Raw genomic sequence first — 18,751 nt, 5'->3', positions numbered from 1 at the left:
TATACAGCTGCAGAATTAAAAAGACTTAACAGATTGTCAGGTGTAGCCAGGAAATTAAAGCTCCTTGATAATATTCCACAGAGTTAACGAGGCTCAATTTGGGAAACGACTCCTCTGATTAATGGCCATAAGCACCACAGAAAGCCTTTCTGCAGCTTCCACGCTTGCCAACAGAGCTGATTTCAGAGCATGGGTCCTAACCAGCATGTCACTCAACAGACTTTCATAAGCCTCAGAGATTAACAGATCACCCTGAAATAAAAGGGGCGCAGAGAGGAGCGGCAAGCACACATAGCACGATGCCACCTGCGTCCCCGGCGCCCACGGTCCTGCGGGCTGGGCGTGCAGGTCACGGTGCCAGCTGAGGTGGTCTCCCAAGGAGCTGCCCCTACGCAACAGGCATGAAGACGCTTGCTCATCTGCCACCAAGCACTTCAGATGAGGATCCGTGCTGCGTTTATGGACCTACCCAGCCCTCCTTGCTTGCTAACTTTGTTTTTACAGGCAAAAGACATGGCTAGACCCTACAGCAAACAGCAGAGCAGGGAAGCCACGTCCTTGTGCTGTCAAATCTGTGCCTGTGTTGACATAGGCAGGATAAGAGGCTTACAAGAAAAGCTACTCCAAAGACAAAAGCCCTGCCAGTTCCCAGGCAGCGTCTGTCCCCCTTCCACCCCGTGCACAGCACGAGGCATTGCTGCACGGCACATCCTCCACCGCAATGCCTGCAGGGCACAACTCAATCCTCCAGCGATGCCACCAGCGCTGGTGTACACCGAATCCCTAGGAAGCTAATTTTGTGTCGTCCTCTTCCACCTGCACCATCTCCCTTGGAAAGCTCACAGGTCCCATTGAAGGGTCCTCGTCTTGAAAGGGGGATGATGGAAATAATGCTGTGGCTCTCCTGCAAGTCTAATGGTTGAACAGAATTAAACACAGAAGCTTGTAGCCAGACTAAGCCCTTCTGGCCACATTTCATTCAGGAGGACACTGGATGAAGCCCAGGAAAGAAGGACGCGTTAACAAGAAGCCATGAAAGACAACACTTGCAAAGAGCAGCAGGAAGCCGTATGAGATGCCAAGAGCACATTTCACAGGCGCGGATGACATCTGCGGAGAGAAACACTTCTCCTTGTCCAAGCAATCATGAAAGCAGCAAGTGTGGAGGCAGCTCATGCCTCTAGGGGCAGATGAAGCAGCTGTCCATGCCTGCCAGCAGCTCTCACGCTCATTACAGCGCTGGTCAACCAGGAATGAAGCACAGACAAAGTAGCCAAATGTTATGCCAGGCTTATCCTGAGGAGCCATTCCTCAAGTGCTCCCAACCTTTGACAACCTTCCAACTCAAGACTTCTCCTCCTCTTTGAAGGGTCTGAAAACTCCCAACTCCAACAAGACTTCTCCTCCTCCTCAAAGGGCAGTTGAACCTAAAGACCTACCGCTAACTCAAGAGTATCTTGAGGAATTCCACCCAAGGAATTTGGGAGTCATTTTGCCAGTGCTGCTGCAGCCTGGTTCTCCTCCTCCTCCCTATTAGTAATAACAAGCACCACGATGTGTGAAAACAGGCTCTGCTCCCCCGGCAAGGTGGAAATGAGCAACAGCAAACAGATGGGAAACACAACATCTCAAGAGCCCTCGGAGACGGAGAAAGGCAGTCCTGACACAGCGTGGGTCACCCAGAGCCAGGGCGCTCTCGGGGTAGGTCACAGCTTGACGTTTCCTTAGGGATCAGGCTGTTTGGGGATGGAAATCCTAATGACTTACACCCAGAGCAGCCTGCTGAACTGGGTGGTTTATTTACTGCAGGCTGTGATAAGCGTAGGAGTGCAGAACTGTGTCCTCTGCAAATATATCCCAAACATTTTTACGCACATTTTGGAAAGCGGAACAAAAGACGATGTTTGTGGCCAGTGACGATGGCGACCAAGAGCAAAGGAGAACAAACCACCAGGTTGCATTTAGCCCCGTAAAGTCAAAATTCCTAATCCAAGGAGCCAGGCTGTGACCACAATAACAGGGTTACAGACCTACGTGTGAAGAAGGCATTTCAGCAGTTTACGAGGGATTATGTGCTCCAATTTTATTTATTTTTTTGAAGCTCTGCGTATATAATTTCACATTTAGTCACAACTGTAAAAACCAACCACAGAACCCAGCCTGACAAGGATGGTCAATAACCATTTGAAACGCCCCAGAAAGGGGCATTAGGATGTTTTTAGATCAATACAAACATTGCCAGAGGCGTTCATCATCGAGACTGGCTATTAAAACTCAAAATGAATTGATGCCTTTTGAAAGCAGCAGTTTTCCAGACTGAGCACGACGTGTGTATGTCAGCATTATTACAAATACAGTTGGAACCATCTAAAACTGGTGAACATCCCATTCTGCAGAAGGAGCCTCGCGTTATATAAGTTGCAATGACTTAATGAACCTTTCGGGTGCACGCGCGAGGCTCCGGCTGAATATTACCCCAATGAATCACAATGGGTCTCACGGCTTCATATATCATCCCTCCTTCACAGCCTCGGCTTCTGCTCAGGGAAGGAGGGAATAAGGAGAAAATTTACAGGGTAAGCGTCAGCAAACCGCTCCTGCTCTTATGATGGGAACCGGCCATTTCTACAGAGGAGTTTTCCCCAGCGGACAACTGCAGATCAGGGGCAGCCTGAAAAGCTGGGACAAGGCTGGACTTTCTGAAACCAGCCTGTACACCAGCAGTAACAGAGCAAAAAAGTGAATTTTCTGGCTGCAAGGATACAACCAGAGACAGAAACAAACCATACGCTGCCTGAAGCATCAGTACCAACCCCACAACACAGCTCACATCCTCTCTTTGTATCGGTCCCTAAGGGGTTTTGCCTCCTTTTTTATCTCCCCAGCTCCCTTCCTCCCTTTCATCAAGAGTTTACTACATCATTACAAGACTTGAACTGCCTGGGCACTGATGAAAGAGATGCTACGTGAGCAGGGTCTGCTTCCTCTGGCGCGCAGTCCACTCCAGCAGCCCTGGTACATGATAACTTCCTTTGAAAGGGAAAAATAAAGCAAAAATGGAAAAAAAATGACAGCATCAGGAAGGAGGTAGAAAATTAGAGCAGATGCTGGGTGATGCTGCCGAAACGGGCACAGCGGGTCTTGGGGCAGTGCAGCAGGATGGATCCTGCCCACCCGCCTCCCCTGCTCCCCTGCTCCCCCAGCCAAAACACTGCCTAAGCCTCTGCGGCATGGCAGCTGGTTTGATGCAGCAGCTCAGATTTAAGGCAAAAAATACAAATTCTATGTAATGAGGTTTCTCTACAATGCCCCCAAACCCCATGGCTCATTTAAGTAACAAGTTTAATGAAATTTCATTTCTTAAGTACACTATTTCAAACACCAGTATCCTTTTCCAATTACTAAGCCCATCTGGATTTACTTACAGAACATCTATGCAGAAACGCCACAGTACCATTTCCTACATCACACCCCACCAAAAATCAATCGAGTCATTAAAACAAACCCTGACTCCCCTTAACGATTATTACTGACTTGACAGCATTGGCAGCGCGATGCCAGAAGCACAGCGCATCCCCGGCACAGATGTCCCTGCGTCTGGGACGGCCGATGAGCCAGCAGAGATGCTGCTGGGTAGCCAGGTACTTCAGTAGACATTTATTCGTGGTTTGGGGCAGCAGCCAGCTCAGAAGCTACTACTCTTAACTCCCCAGGGCCGGAGCTGTGCCAACCACTGAGGATGCTCCCAGCTGAGCATCAAAATGGTATTTGGTATTTTACTCCAAGTACTTTACAGTCACGTTGCTGTAAACTCCTCTCCCCCAGCACACCTAGAAAGCATCTCCTTGGACACAGGATCTCCCACCTGCAACAGGGGAGCGAGGATATTAGAGCGAGAGCAGAGGAGGCTGATGGGGAACATCGTTGCCCTCCCACTCCCCTCCGTAATCTGATTTGGAGCGATGTGAATCATTCGGCACCAGGATACGATAAAGAATCAACATGCCTAGCTGTTCAATATACAGTTTATAGGAGCATGAGTCACAGCTCAGGTTTCAAGGTGCGATGCTGTATGTAAATCCCTTCTGAGAACTACCCAAGAACACCACGCACGTAGCTACGATTTAAGGGGTCAAACCTGGCTTTCCAGTCCCGCAGCCTGCGGTGACCCTGCCAAAACTATTTCCCCTGGTTTTAACGTCTGCAGGCTCAAGCAGGCTGAGCTGCCGCGAGCCCTGGGGTGACAGAGGGAGCTTTAGGGACCAGGGCAGCCCGTAGCCCCCGTGGCAGGGAGGGCACAGCCCTCCTCGGCACCGGAGAGGGCTTCACCCGCACCCAGAGGAACGAACTAACCCTCCTCAGCTTCATCCCAATCTGTCCCAAGGGAGGCAGAGAAATACAGATTACATCCCTTGCCTACCCAGATATATTAGAGACGAGGCTGGGTTCTCTTTCATTTGTAGTAATTAAAGCCTAGTGATTATCCCACTCGTCAAATACGAAGTCTAGACACAGACTGTTCACTGCAATTCATACCAAATCCGCCCATACTCCGTTTCACACGGATAGGTGTGCCTTACTTCACACATCCACGAGGCAGCCAGCTGTTAGCAGCTCCCGTAAAAATCTCATTTCGATTCAGCATCGATGCCTGCGATCGCACGGCGGCAGCGAGCTGGAGGACGAAGGGAGCAGAGCCCCAGCCGCAGAGGGACCGAGGGGGCTCCCAGCCCCGTCCGGATCGTACCGTTCTTCCTCACTCCCTACAAACAACTTGCAAGTGATGGGAAACAGAGGGATTTGGGATGCTGGGGAAGAACAGAGGCATCCAAACACACCGTTGACTGGTGGAAAAGCAGAACGAGAGTGTTTTTCTCCCAACTGAGGAGATAAAGGATAGGTCTAACTATTGCATTTCCTCCATCTCCCTTCCTACTGCTCTAAAACAAACCTTCTCACTCGCCTAGGGCGGCTACAAGGATCCCACCACCCGAGCACGACCGCACAGTCGCTTCTGCTCCCAACCTCTCACGCAGCCACGTTAAATACACATTTACATCTCGAACAAAGACCTCAGATACACAGGGCCCTGGAGAGCTGCATGTTTCCACGCTCTCCAGCCATCTCCATCCCAACTCCCCTGCTCCTCACCACCATCCCCAGGCAGCAAAGACAACTGCAACACAAGGCAGCGCTGTGCTTTGGGATTTTTTTTTTTTTGTTTTCATGGCTTTAGTGATTTTAAAACATGTAAATATGAAGGAAGAGTCAATGATTCAACCGTGATTAAGTCTGAAATATTCCAGTTAGTACCCATTAGACTTTGAAAACACCCGTTATGTTCCCAGAGCGCTCCCCAGAGCGTAGCCAAGCAGTACCCAGAGCTGGGGAAAGCTGCTTTCTTGGAAGGTTTGAGGTATGAGTTCATTTCAGTAAGCAAAAAAAGAAAAAAAAGTAGCAAGAGACAATAAAAGAATTAATGTATTGTAGATTCTTAATACCATTTCCCCAGAGAGGAAAAACAACGAAGTCTAATGGAAATTTTCTATTCCCAAAACCATTTGCACTGTTATTGTTTGCAACTAAGAGAAGACGAAAACATAAAACCCCAGCAGTTTAAGTTTCTGAAAATTGCAGGGCTGACTAATTTTATTCTTCAAGAAAAAAAGTAAACTGCACCTGGGATGTAAAGTTTCCACTTTACAAAAATATTGAAAGCCTTGCAACAGCCCGACAGCCTGCAGGGCTAGAGCAGTCTTCACGCTTGCACTTGCCCCAGGAGCTAAAAGACATCCAGGATGCAAAGCCCATCGAGCCTAGCACAAAACTTCCTTCCATCCCTTTGGAAAAATCCAAGCCGGTATTTCAAGTTCTGAAAAATCCTGTGGATTCGAAGCACTTTATGAAACATGCCATTAAGCAATGCAGTTAAATAACAGAGCCTGATTTAAGAAGCTGGCACTATTCTTTGCAAAAAAGAAGGATTATTTCTTCTTCTCAATCTGCTCCCAATTGTACTCAAGATACCATAAACTGCTATTTCAGTTTCTCTCCAACCAAGCAGCAGCAGAGAAGCAATAAGATTCATTCACTAAATTACATTTTCTTTGTCTACTGAAAAGCTGCTATTAAGTAGAGGAATAGAAAATTGTGTTGCCTCAGAGGATGTATCCCCACACAAAGGTGTAAGAGTGGCCACCACCCGTCCCATATACACACCCTGGACCTGGGGAAGCCTGAGGAGGTTCCACCACCTTGGATAAAAAGTTCCTCCTTTAAAATCTCTTTAAGGAGGAAACAGCTTCCAACAAGACATTTTATTCCACACTTTGGCAGCTACAATTCTATTAACCTCCAAAATAAGGAGTGACAGCACGACTGCCAGTCCTAGTCTATAATCAGGGAGGGCCACCGAGGGCCAATGCCACGGGGCACCTTCGACGTGGCATAACTTGGCAAGGGCAGGGTTAGTGCTCGCTGTGCCCACACTGAAAATAAACTTATCTCAAGCTAAGCTGATGATTTCATTTCCTTGGTGAATGAGATATCTAATTATCAATAATTCACAGGCACAGACAGACGTGCAAGTGGTTTTGAGAACTGAAGTAGAAACAGAAGTAATGATGCTTGGAATAAGAGCCAGCAGAGACAGATCCAGAGAGGGAAGAGAAGGTGCACTTTGCATGCACACGTCAAAACCAATCTAATTTCAATCACATACGTGACAGTCTAGGTGCCAGTTTAACAGGGGTATTTTCCCCGTACACTCTGCAGTTGGTATATGACAGGATGCTTGCCTGGATGGAGCCCAGCTCTACCTATCCGGATGGACAACTCGCTCTCGTAGTCCAGGTGATGGGCAGGTTCATGCTCATATTTTTCTTTCACCGCTCGTTGGTCACAGCTCAAGGCAAACGCTGCGTGGGGAGGTCCGCTAAAACCCTGCAAGGCAAGAGAGAAATGTAAGGCTTTTCCCACATGTCCCCATCAGCCTTCTCCCGCCCCATCCTCAGGGACTGCTCCGGCATCTGCGTGGTTGGGAAGCTGCTCGGGGCACGTGTCACAGCAGCTTCTCACAGCTGCATGGAGACATGTCTTTTGGGTCCTCTCCTCTCTCTGCAGACTGTCTAGCCATTTAGATTTAAATGTGCATTTCCAGCAGAAACATCAAGAACAGGGTTAGGAGGAGCTGCGGGCCAAGAAGTACAGGGCCGAAGAGGGAAAGCCAAAATTCAGGTGTATTAACAGCAAGAAATGCAATTCCACAAGTGCAGCTCCCTCCGAAGTCAACCTGGAAGAGACCAGCAGACAAGGAGGGACATTGACTGCGGTCAGCAATGCCAAGCCACTCGCAGAGGGTTGAGCTCTGCAGAAGTTTAGTTTGCAGTAGGGTACCATTTCTTCAACGCAGATTGAAGTTGTAAGGGAAATAGTTCGTTCAAAATTGAACCCATTTGAGCATCAAATGAGACACTATGTTCACAGCCACCCAGTGTTATTTCAGTGGGACTCGTCCAGATGGCCCGATGAAACTTCAGACTCACTTGGAATATATTCCTACACCATTTGTAACCTCCAGAAAACAGAGAGGGACGGCCAAAACCAATACCGTCCAGCTATGCATAAAGCCTGCCGGAAATCTGAGCAGACACCCCATGGCAAGAGGGACCACACTGCGCCCATGAGCGATTCCTGCCAACCTGGACACGCTTGCAAAAACCAGACACGACTCAAGGATACGCCACTCTTTATCTGCATTGGCCAAAAAAAACCTGGCAAACACCGCTTCTGCCTTTCCCGCACGGCGCTGGACACGTGGCAGGAAAGTCTGTGTGTCTGGATGTCCACAGGCTGCTCAAACCCACCTGGAGACAGCCACAAAACCGATAGGAAAGACGGGGTTAGAGGCATAACCGCACAGCTGAGAGAAGGGAGCACATCTCACAGCAGTGGCCATACAACCCGGGGTAACCAGCTCTACCCAAAACACGGGCAGCAGGACCCCAGGTCCCCGTCTCCTCGCAGGGCTGGGAACGAGCCCCCGAGAGCATCCGCAAGGAGGGATGTCCAGGCTGCACCCGGCATCATGGCCGGGAACACGGGTTCAGCTGTTGGATCGATGGCAGTAGAATAAACGAACATACACTGAACAGCCAGAGACGGTAACGAGAGACTTGATGGGTAAGGTCACGTTAAACAAAAATAAAGGTTAAAGATGAATAACTAAATTGTCTATTCTCCCATCATTTGCATAATATAGTCTGACCAGTATTATTAATACTAATCACATATTTGCTACCTGCTCTCTATTGCAGTTTAATCAGGGTGCTTTCACCTCCGTTAACCCAGCAATTACAAGATGCACGGAGGAGGTGCTCGCGTTTAAATCCCTCTGGAAGAAGGGAGACCCACCCCACCCTGCCTGCCCATGGGAGACACCAGCAGCTCTGCACCTTAAACCACGAGCAGCAGCTGGAGGAGCAGGTAGAAACACAAGTGTTTTCCAGCAAAACCTGGATGACGCGACACAGTGAGGAAAGGGGGGGAACTTCAGCATCACGACCTGAGTTGGATAAAGCAGGAAGAGACCGAGAATGGAAACTCATGGGCTGCAGCATGGTCTCCCTACGTCCAGGAGAAGGCCTGGTCCTGATAAAGCTAAATGGGTTTCCACCTCTGGAAAGCGAGTAGCATCACTGTCCAGAAAATGCAAGGATGGGAATTTCAAGCTGCAGAAGTAAAGCCTCACCGTTAAGTGCAGAGGAAGGCTTGGCAAGCATTGCACGGGGCTCGCCAGCCCTGCTCCCACTCCCCGTTGCTCTCACCTTGGACGCTGGGATCGCCAGGTGTTACAGAGCAGAGGGGTCTCCTTCCACATGGCTCCTGCCAGCATTTTGTTAAATGAGCTACAAACACTGCAACACCAGCTTTGCAGGCTTTGTCACCAGCAGATTTGTGGCTTCCCCCCAGCCCAAAGACAGCTGCCTCTCAACTGCAACTTGTCCGCACAGGCAGGGAAGCGAGCCCAGGGCACGTCCAGAGCCCGCAGGACTCCGCAAGTTACAATAACCCAACCAAGGGGAAACGAAATCACTTGTATGAGCACGAGCAGGCGGGTAACGTTCAGCGTACGCCCTCTGTTACCATTGCTCAGCTACAGATGCGAACAAGCAAGGTCCTTGCGAGGTCAAGACCACTTGCCTCAAGGTCTGCAGTCCTGATGAGAAGCCTCCCAGGGCTATTTTCTGTGCCACCATTCTCAGCACATCAAATGCCTATCGATGTGGTACCCACAAATCTGCTTGCACCGAAATGAAGGCAAATTTGAAGATATTTCAGATGCTTATTGTAAGGTCAGGTCACCTCCCTGTTGGCAGGCACAAATACGCAACGCCGGCAATTTGAAAAAATATTAGTGACCTTCAGTAAAGCACACGATTCATTCCAACTGTGATTGCTCTGAGTCATTTCAGTCCGGTCCCTGCGTGAGTCCCTTAATTGGAATGTGTCAGTGGGTTAAAAAAGCATTAGAAAGAGAAGAGGAAAGTCAACCCACATTAATTAGTTCATGCCACTAATTAGCATTAACTGAAATAACCACAGGGGCTGATTATTTCAAAAAGCCTGATGCAATGAGAGACTTGGACAGGAAGACCTGTGGAGCTAGGAGGAAAACTATTCTGGGACACGGGAGTCTCCACCGCGCTCGGCTCTGCTCGCAGAGCTACAACGGAAAGGTCATTAGATTGTCACAGCCCCACGTGAAAAAGCAGATGAGAAAAAAAAAAAATCAGTATCTTTGCAGACAGCAGAGAAGAACCCCACTCCACCAGCACCCGCCTAAACGGGCAGATCCTGCTTTTGTTACCCAAAAGCTGCGGCAATCCCAAATTAATCTGTATGGAAACACGCCCCTCTGCTGCTAGCATCCCCGGCAGCGTGGCCATCACCCCATCACCAGGGCGCAGGGGTGAGACACGGAGGCGGCAGCAGTTGCTCACTTTTAGACAAAGCAAGGATTTCAGATTGCATCCTGCTGCCCGGCCGACCTCTCGCACAAATTGCTAACTGAACCGAATCCAATTTTAAAAAGAAATGAAGAGCGAGTGACACCTTTAAGAAGTAATCTGCTTTTCCCCATCTGACCAGTGAAGGAGAATAAAGAAATTAATAAAGAAATCATGATGACAAAACCTGATGGTCTGGCTTTGGGTAGATCACTTGGTACCAGATGTGGAGGTGCTGCTTCTCTGGGAAGGTCGGTGACGCTGCTCTTCCCGTGTAACTTCCTACTGGCTTTAACCCAGCAAATGCCCGGACCAGGCTCCGCAAAGCCACGGGAAACAAAGACCATAACGCATCAAATAATGGCAGAAAGCACCTCAAGGGGAAAAAAGAAATAGAATATCTTTTACCACCTTATTAAAAACAAAACAAAAAAGTTCCTAACTTGTCCAGGAGCTAACACAGATAATAAGAGACAGTAACAAGCCATGCTTCGATGGTGCCCAGAGGCTCCCATTCACACTTATTAAGAGAGAAAGTGACAACAGATCAGAGACCAGAGAGTGATAAGAGAAAAGAGGGGTGGGGAGCAAGGCAGGAAGGGGAGATGCTGCACGTCCCCAGCCAGTGTCATCTGCTGCCCCGGCTGCGGGGACGGACCCAGCGTGTCCCCCCCCCGTGCCCCCAGCGAGCTCTGTGCATCCGCCGCTCGCTTGGCTTCGCTGCTTCTGCACGTCTGTGCAGAGCCCGACACCTCTGGGGACGGAGACAAAGGCTGTGCAGCCACAAAGCAGCGAGCGCCCGGCTTTTCTGAGGCAGATAAATGGATTTATGTTAAAAACATGAAACAGGATCGGATAGGAAGAGAGCTCCCTTAGAAAGCACTTAGTTATCAGAGAGCGCCCATTTGCATGTAAAACAACAGGCTGGTATTTTGTTATCTGAAACAACACATCAAGGGCTCCACGCTCCCAAGCGAACCTCTGCGGGCACAGCGGCAGTTGTGAAACCCCATGCCAGCAGCGCTCGTTTGTAACCCACCGAGAGCCGACGAAGGCGTGAGCGATGGCGAGCCGCCTGCACCCCCGTGTCTCCCCCACCCTCCCTCGGCACCCTTCGGCTTCACCTCTTGAGCCCTTGGCCGGTCCCGCTGCTCCCAAACTCCCCGGAGGGATGGCTCCTTGCAAAGGCTCCACGTCGCTCTGCAAGGACCAGAAGCCACGATACCACCAAGCATCCCTCTGAAAAATGGTCAGCCAGCTCCACGTATCCCTAGCACAGCATCCCCAAAGCCAACGCGTCCCTTCCACCTCTTCTAGGGGGAAAAAAGCATGGGTTTGGTCAATACTGGCCTGGCACGAGGGGACGGGTTAAGGGAAGGGGCTAGCAGGCACACATTTAAGAGGACTTGAATTGCAGCTCCTCTCAAATCCAGGGATCACTGGCAATCCCCCACTCGAAACACTAAAATCAACAACTCAAGTGCAACCTTAAATACTCCATGCAATAAAAAAAGGCTCTCCTCAACCCTGAAGTGGGTGCAGTCATATTTATGATTAATAGCATCCAATGTGCAGCTCCGGAACATAAGCAAATCTCCCATATTTCTCTTCCTGTGGTGCCTGGCAGCCCCGTGCCCCAGCACAGCCAGGTCCAACTGCTCGGGGTCACAACTGGGTCCCACCAGCATCACCAAACCCCTTTGATGAGACAGACTGCACCCCCATAAATTGGGAATAAACCTGGGGACACCCAGCACACCCCAGACCACCGCTACAGCTCCAGCTGCCAGAGTAACAGCGAGTAACCCCAACCCTACATCAACAAAACCCTGCGTAACGAAGATGGAAAGCAGAATTTATTTTCATATGGAAGTTTAAGGGTCTCCAAGTGTGTCAGGTACACGTTGGTTTGCATTTTCATTTGGAGATTGCTAACGAAGGAGCAGCAGTAATGGGCACAGCAGACCAAAAGGCACTTTAATGCCAGTTCTTCTTGGGCTTGCTAACGAGAGCTGGGTCAGCGCTGTCTATCACGCTGCGAGACAGATTTCCCCCATTTTCCCCTCTAGAGTTCAATCACCTGAAGTTTCATAAAACCTAAACCACAGCACGTGCAACCAGAGGCCGCAGTCTGAACCGTCCTCCGAAGGCTCGAAGTGCTGCCAAACACAGCAGCAGGAGACGAACCACACCAGAGAAGGCACGTGGAAGAGACGAGCACGTGGGGAGCATCGCACAAGCACTCGTTGCTGCTGGTGGACATCAGCAGCTCTTGGGGTCTACAAATCCCAACCCAAGCCCTCACCCGAACAGCCAGGTCCCAAATACATCCTTGTCCCATCACGACACCAGCAGCACCTCTGGAGTCGAGCGCTGCATCGGGTCAGGATCGCTTACCCAGCCAGTGACGGGGCTGGATGGAAATCACTCCTTGATGACAGCCGGAGCCCCTCTGGAACTCCACCAGCACCAGCTTGCTCAGCACCGGGGCGACCCTGAGCAGAGGCAGGGTTTCAGCCTAGGAGCCAAACGATCGATCCGGCAATCGCTTAACACGAGAGCATCCTCATGAAACCCAATTTCCCGAGAAGGAACAGACCACAAGGGCCTGATCCTGCAACACACGGAGCACCGCAGCCCTCCCCACGGCTTGGCCGTGCACACCCCCCCACGCCAGCCCTGTTGCCTGTGCCGGGACCACCATTTTTCCAGAGCCATGGCAGCAGGCACGGGGGGGGGAGGCCCGGGGGCTCCCCACTTCCCACGCCAAGCATCTTCCATCTGGCTCCTCCAGCCCCGCATCCTCCCCCGGCCCAGCACGCAGCCCTGCCTGCGGCAGGCAGGAGGCTCGTAGCTATGGCAGCGCTGCCGCGGGAATTGGGAAGGAAAGGTTCATCCATAGACAAAAATTTCAGCGTTTTCACGGCAGATCTGCTCCAGCAGCACCTCACGAGCAGATCACGTCAGGCTGGGGGGCCTTTCGCATCCTGACAGCGCAGCTGGCAGCAACACCACACCAGAGCCTTCCCCTAATAACTGCAAACAGGGAAGCTTAAGTGAATATTAAGGAAGGCTGATATCAGTTTATCTGTAACTAATGGAATATTATTGCAAGTACATTTTATTCACTGCTAATTATCAGCCACTTTGATAACTCATAATTCTCGAAAATTGCAAACAGCCGCTTTAATCACCAGCCTCTGCTGACGAGCTGAGGGCAGGGGGAATAAATCACCTCCCTTCCGTGTCACCGGGAGCGTGGGGACAGCCGGGGTGTCCTGCAGGGTGACCCCAGAGCGGCCACGGGGGCTCCCTGGGAACTGCCTTGTCCCAGAGCAGCCGGTGGGAGACCCCTGGCCGTGCCAAAACCTGCAGTGCTCTCACAAGCCGACAGCACCGAGCACACCCAGAAACACTCAGTCTGCCAGCACTAGGGAGGGAAAAAGAACAAATTTATCAAAAAAACACCGCAAACCCTCAAATAAACCAAACGTGCTCTCCAAAAGAACGAGGGGAATGCATCCCGCAGCCCATGCCAGGCAAACGCAGCCCTCCCGATCAGAGGGTGCTGGGGTACCTGCTCCCGGCCGGCACGGCTGGACCCCGAGAGCATCGCTGCCGGCACCAGCCCCGGACCCACCACGAGCCGCACGAGGGGCTCCGAGGGGAGCCAGGCACAGGCCGATCCATTTTTTTGGCCAAAGCAACGTTCTTATTAAAAACAAATGTAAGGATTTTTCTCGTTGGCACGTTCAGGGCTTTGAACTTTCCAGGAGGGAGGAAAAACAGAGCAGGAATGCTGCTGGCACCCGGTCTGGGAAGGCAGCGGGGCCGGGGCAACACACATGCAATTCCCAGGCTCTGGTGGAAACCCCCGAGGTTTGTTACAAAACGTGATGTTTTGCAACACTGATGTTTTACATGGCAGAAAGGAGGTCGTTTTTGTAACCTTTGCCATTGCAAAAACAAAAGCACAGGAATGTTTTCGCTGCTTTTGCCATGCAACTTTAAAAAAAAAAAAAAACCAAGTTGTTAAACAAACAAAACCCACCTCTGCAACAGCAGGAGCAGTTTTGTGTCACCAACCTCCTGTCCACCAGGAAGCCCGGAGAAGCCTCAAAACACAACCAGTACCTTTATTTGTCAAAGGCCTGGTTGCTCCAGGTGGAGTTTTTGAGCACACGATGCTGCCCATCAAAACCAGTTAGGATGTATATACACTTCCAGTTGTTTGCTGGGAGGAAACTTGGCTGTTACAGCCAGTCTTGCAGCTGGATCCTAAGGGATATTTCCCTCAGGGATATTTCCCTCAGGACTGCCCCACACATCACCACCACCCCGACGCCCGCGGCTTGCTCAGCAGGACGCAGCAGAGAGGTTTGTGGCATCGAGTCAGCACTACAATATGAGATTTTAATTGTTAGCAATAAACCTTTAAGCCTCAGATGGGATTAACAAGAGCTTTTTCTCCACATGCTTATTAAAGTCTAATGGAGACCAGCTTCACCTCTTTTTTCTCTCCCTGCCCCCTTCCCACCTTGTATATTTGTAGCATGGCAACATGTATTTTTACAGTCCTTTATTATGCAAGGCTTTTTGCAAGGGTAAGAGAAAAAGCAAACAAAACTTCAATTAACAGCTCATTTTTACACAATATACTCCTCGGTAATGATTTGCTATCAGTGCAGATTGAATTAATGGGAAAGGGTGAACAAAGCAGGCGGCTGCCCGCTGCAGGGTGGGATGTCAGGAGCCCTGGAAAGGGGACGGCGAGGGCTCCTGGGAGGGCTGGCGGGATGCAGCAGAGCTCAGCTAGCGATCCATCACCCCTCAAATGAAGAGCCACACCATGCCAGTGCCGCCTAATTACGTTACATTAAAACACAACTTCCTTTTAGACCCGCAATTAGCGACGTGGACACGCAGCAGTCCCCGGCAGACGGATGGAGAGGCAGCACCGCTGGGGCGCAGCCCCTTCTCCCTGCATCCCCCTCCGAGCATCGCAGCCCCGTGGGCGCCAGCGCAGCCTCCGAGGCCCCAGCCCGCTCATTCCCAAGGCCGTGATTCCTGCTCTTTTTCTCCCCTCCGCTTCTTGCTCATCCCATAATTACTAAAATAGCACCAAAGCCCAAGAGAGACGCCGACTCCTCTGCAGGAGCCACAGCAGAGTCAGGGGAGCCTCAAACACCTTCCTGAAGCACAGCACAATAAATCCATGCGAGGCCCTTCATTCTCTTCAGCTAGTGCAATTAATTTGTTAATTCATTACAGAAGAGAGGCGTAATAAGGGACGAGGCACTTCCTGATTACCACGACCGAGAAGCTAACCAATTTCCCTTCCTTCGGGAGCTCAGGACAGTAAATCTGGGACTGTCCCACAGGACACGGCTGAATTTCAAGCTGGGGAATGGGCTGGTTCCCCTCCCACCAGCCCCACGGGCAGGACTTGTCCTAAGCTTTCTCGGCTAACTCATTTGGGCGCTGGACTCCAACCAAGACAACCTAAAGCCCAGAAACTGAGCTCTGAAATCAGCCCTCATAGCGTGGATTTATATGTGTAGTATGTACCTCACGTACAAAGTCTTGACAGGCCTTAAAAAACACGTACAAAATGCAAAACAACAGCGAGACGCTTTCCCAAGCCTGCAAATAGCCTGAAACTCAAAGAGGAGACTCATCCAGTCAGTTTTTCAGTTTGCATTAGCTCCGAAGCCTGTGGACAACAGACTAAAGTCACATCACTTTCACCACCTCCTGGATAATTAGAACACGATGGGGCGAGACAGGGAAGAATACCCACACCACCAAGATTTTCGCACCCTGAGCGTAGCCCACCCCAACACACCCCCCTGGGACTGGCACAGCCAGAGGACACACCACCCCACGGCCACGTGTCCAGAGCATCGAGTAGGTCCAAACCCCGGCAGAGGAGCCTCAGCCAGGCTGAGCAGAAAGGAACAAACAAGCCATTTCCCCCCCCAATTCCCCAACAGCGTGTCCCTCTCCGGCAGGTTATCACTCTATGAATAAGGCACCATGTTCCACTGGATCAAGAGCAAACGTCTGGTTTACACCACTCACCAGCAGCCACCCAGGGCACCTACAACGGCATCGCACGGAGCCGTTCATGCCAAAGGGCGGCCACCGAGCATCCACCGAGCATCGCAAGGCAGCAACTTATCTATCCGCCTGCTGGCGGCAGGACTGTCCTCCCTGGGGACGGGGACACACGCGCAAGGCACAGAACTGACTCTGTACAGCTCGTCTTCAAAGCAGACAGCGTGTCAAGTCAGCCTGGGTGAGTCAGAGTTTACCCTGAGAGGAAGTTGGCATTGTGCTGCAGTTATAGATCTGTGCATATATATTTTCTGTGATCTCCGTGAAAGCAGCCTTCCTCTCCCCGACATTCACCACCCAACCAATTGCAACCTCACTCGCTGCTTCTCTGTCATTTTAATGGCAGGTTTACTTTTCACAGTGAAGGCATTAATTTGGGGTTATGCTATGAGCAAATTCAAAGGCAGATTTTAAGATCAAAGAACAGCCGAGGAACCATCCATAGTACTCGGTGTGCTCGTGGATAAACGGGGCCTTGTTCAGGTGTTCGGAGCAAGAGGACAGATGCTATGGGAGCGAGTCTTACAGGTGATGCTGGCTCTTCACCACGAACCAGTGCCACAGTCACAAGGGAGGCAAAGGACTCCCGACTCCTTCCCCAAGCCAGCCTGGAGGCAGGCAGGGTGTAGAGCATCACTGCAGCAAGGAAAGGAGCTTGAAGTTTCTCTGGCATCCCCACCGGCTTGTAGAGCCCAGGAGGCTCCCACCAACAGAGCCGATCCAACGTGAAGCATGGGTGTCACCCCGGGGTGCTCCCTCCTGTCCACACCTGGCTGCAAGCAGCAGGTCAGCACCCACACCCTGCTCGTCACTCATTCCACGGCTAAAACTTAAAGTAAGAAAAAGTATGCTCAAATTCAATCAGCAACAAGGTCAGACACTGTCCAGAATCCAGCAGAACATCCCCCCCCCAACACCAATGCATCCCTCCCCACAGTGCCAGCCAAACTCTTCTGGCAGGTTCGGGGGAGATCTAGTATTCAAGCGTGCTCTTCCCTTTGGAAAATTTATCCCCTTTTACAATTCCGAGCCAGGCCCCAAAAAGTAATTGAAATTCAATCAGCAAAGGCTGAGCCACGGAGGGAAGAAAAGCCCCACGTCACATTACCAGCCCTGTCAGTCGGTAATACCCACGCGAGGTAACCAGCGGGGAAAGAGGTGCTTTATCACGGGCACAGGTACATAACGGGGAAGGGAACGGCGGAGAAACGTGTACCTAGCGCAGCAATGGCAGGAGCTCATTGAACAAGCAATTAAGCCAGGTTTTCTCAGTCCCTGCTTTTTTTACAGCAGGGTTTTTTCACCTCCTCGCTCCCCGCGCAACCCTGCTGTCAGCCCGCATTGCCACGCTGCTGCAAGCGCCGTCAAACTGCTCCAGATTTCAGCTGCTGTCAGCACAGTTAGTGATTGTCCCCACAAACCCAGTGAGGGCGGGAGGGGAATTTAACCCTGACTTGGATTCAAAGCACCTCTGCTCTTTAGCTCTAGCTTCAGGGCTTCAAATGTAATGATTTTTTTGAAATGCTTAATGCATAATAAGACAGAGAATTATAATTAAGAGCAGATGACAAATTGCACTCTGGAAGTAAATAACCTTTTACCTCCATTAATAAAACAAAATGCTTTTCTAAAAATTAGTATAATTACAACTTTGTGCTTTTTCTGCAAATACTTTCACCCTATTCAGCAACAACTGGCTTTCAGTCACTAAAACCACTGCACACGGGCAGGGAAGGGGCGGGAGGCAGGCAGGCTTTCCACAGATCATACGGGCAAACAGATTTTAAATAAACCTTTAGCAGTTTCTGGGTGCTGGCCTCGAGAAGTGGGACTCTAACAAGAGACTTTCAGAGGATCCCACGGGTGAGCTTTGAGGTCAGCACCAGGGATCACGTTTGAAACCCTGCCCTGGCCACCCGCCTGGGACAGGACATGGGTGAGCTGGTCCCAGTCATCAGTCCCACAAGGATCCAGAACCTTCCACAGGTGGCCTTGGGAAAAGTTGGGTTTATTTGATAAGTTAATCAAACTCATGCCCAGGTACTCCTGTTTATTTAGGGCTAGAAGGGAAAGGACCTTTCCCAACAGAGGGCTCTGCCATATTCCCTGATGAGGCTCCTAAAAAAAGGTTGCCCTTCCGCAGTCATCAGAGCCGGATCCTTCCTTCCTTCCAGAGCCAGTGGAAAAGGGCCAGAATGCCACAAAACAAAACAAACAGAAGGGCTGCTATTTATTTTCCCCTAAGCAAAGGGAAATCAGAGCAAACCAGGAATGCATGAGTCAAGCTGCGGCTCACGCAAGCCCATGTCAACCGAGTCCCTCTGGTCCATCCTCACGCCCCTGCAAGGCAAAGGCTCATCTCCCGCAGCACCCCAGCTTTGAGGGGATCTAAGCCCCTCGCTCAGGGCAGCACGAGCATGGCCCAGACACAGCTTTACAATCGTGCACCCACATGTGTTCCCGTTCCCGCTTTCTGCATCCAGGCATCCCCACGCCAGCTCAGCTCTCGCCGGGAGGGCGATGAAGAGATGCGGGAAGGCTTTGCAGGCAGCGGGAGCCAGCAGGCAGGGGCTGCCAGGAGCACGGACCAGGAGAGACTGAACACAGTCTGTACGTAAAAAAGGGTA

General features: G+C 50.9%; 1 protein-coding gene across 1 annotated transcript in view; it reads right to left on the bottom strand.

Annotated features, from left to right (window-relative positions):
* SLC39A11 (solute carrier family 39 member 11) overlaps window positions 1–18,751 on the bottom strand; it is a 95,650-nt gene that overhangs the window by 61,828 nt on the left and 15,071 nt on the right. The window contains exon 5 of the mRNA XM_054846829.1: window positions 6,798–6,942. Within this exon, the coding sequence (XP_054702804.1) occupies window positions 6,798–6,942 (145 nt within the window). The remainder of the gene's footprint in view (window positions 1–6,797; window positions 6,943–18,751) is intronic.

This window comes from Grus americana, chromosome 18, assembly GCF_028858705.1.
Source record: "Grus americana isolate bGruAme1 chromosome 18, bGruAme1.mat, whole genome shotgun sequence".
Classification (NCBI taxonomy): domain Eukaryota; kingdom Metazoa; phylum Chordata; class Aves; order Gruiformes; family Gruidae; genus Grus; species Grus americana.
This window is presented reverse-complemented; position numbering and strand designations above follow the sequence as displayed.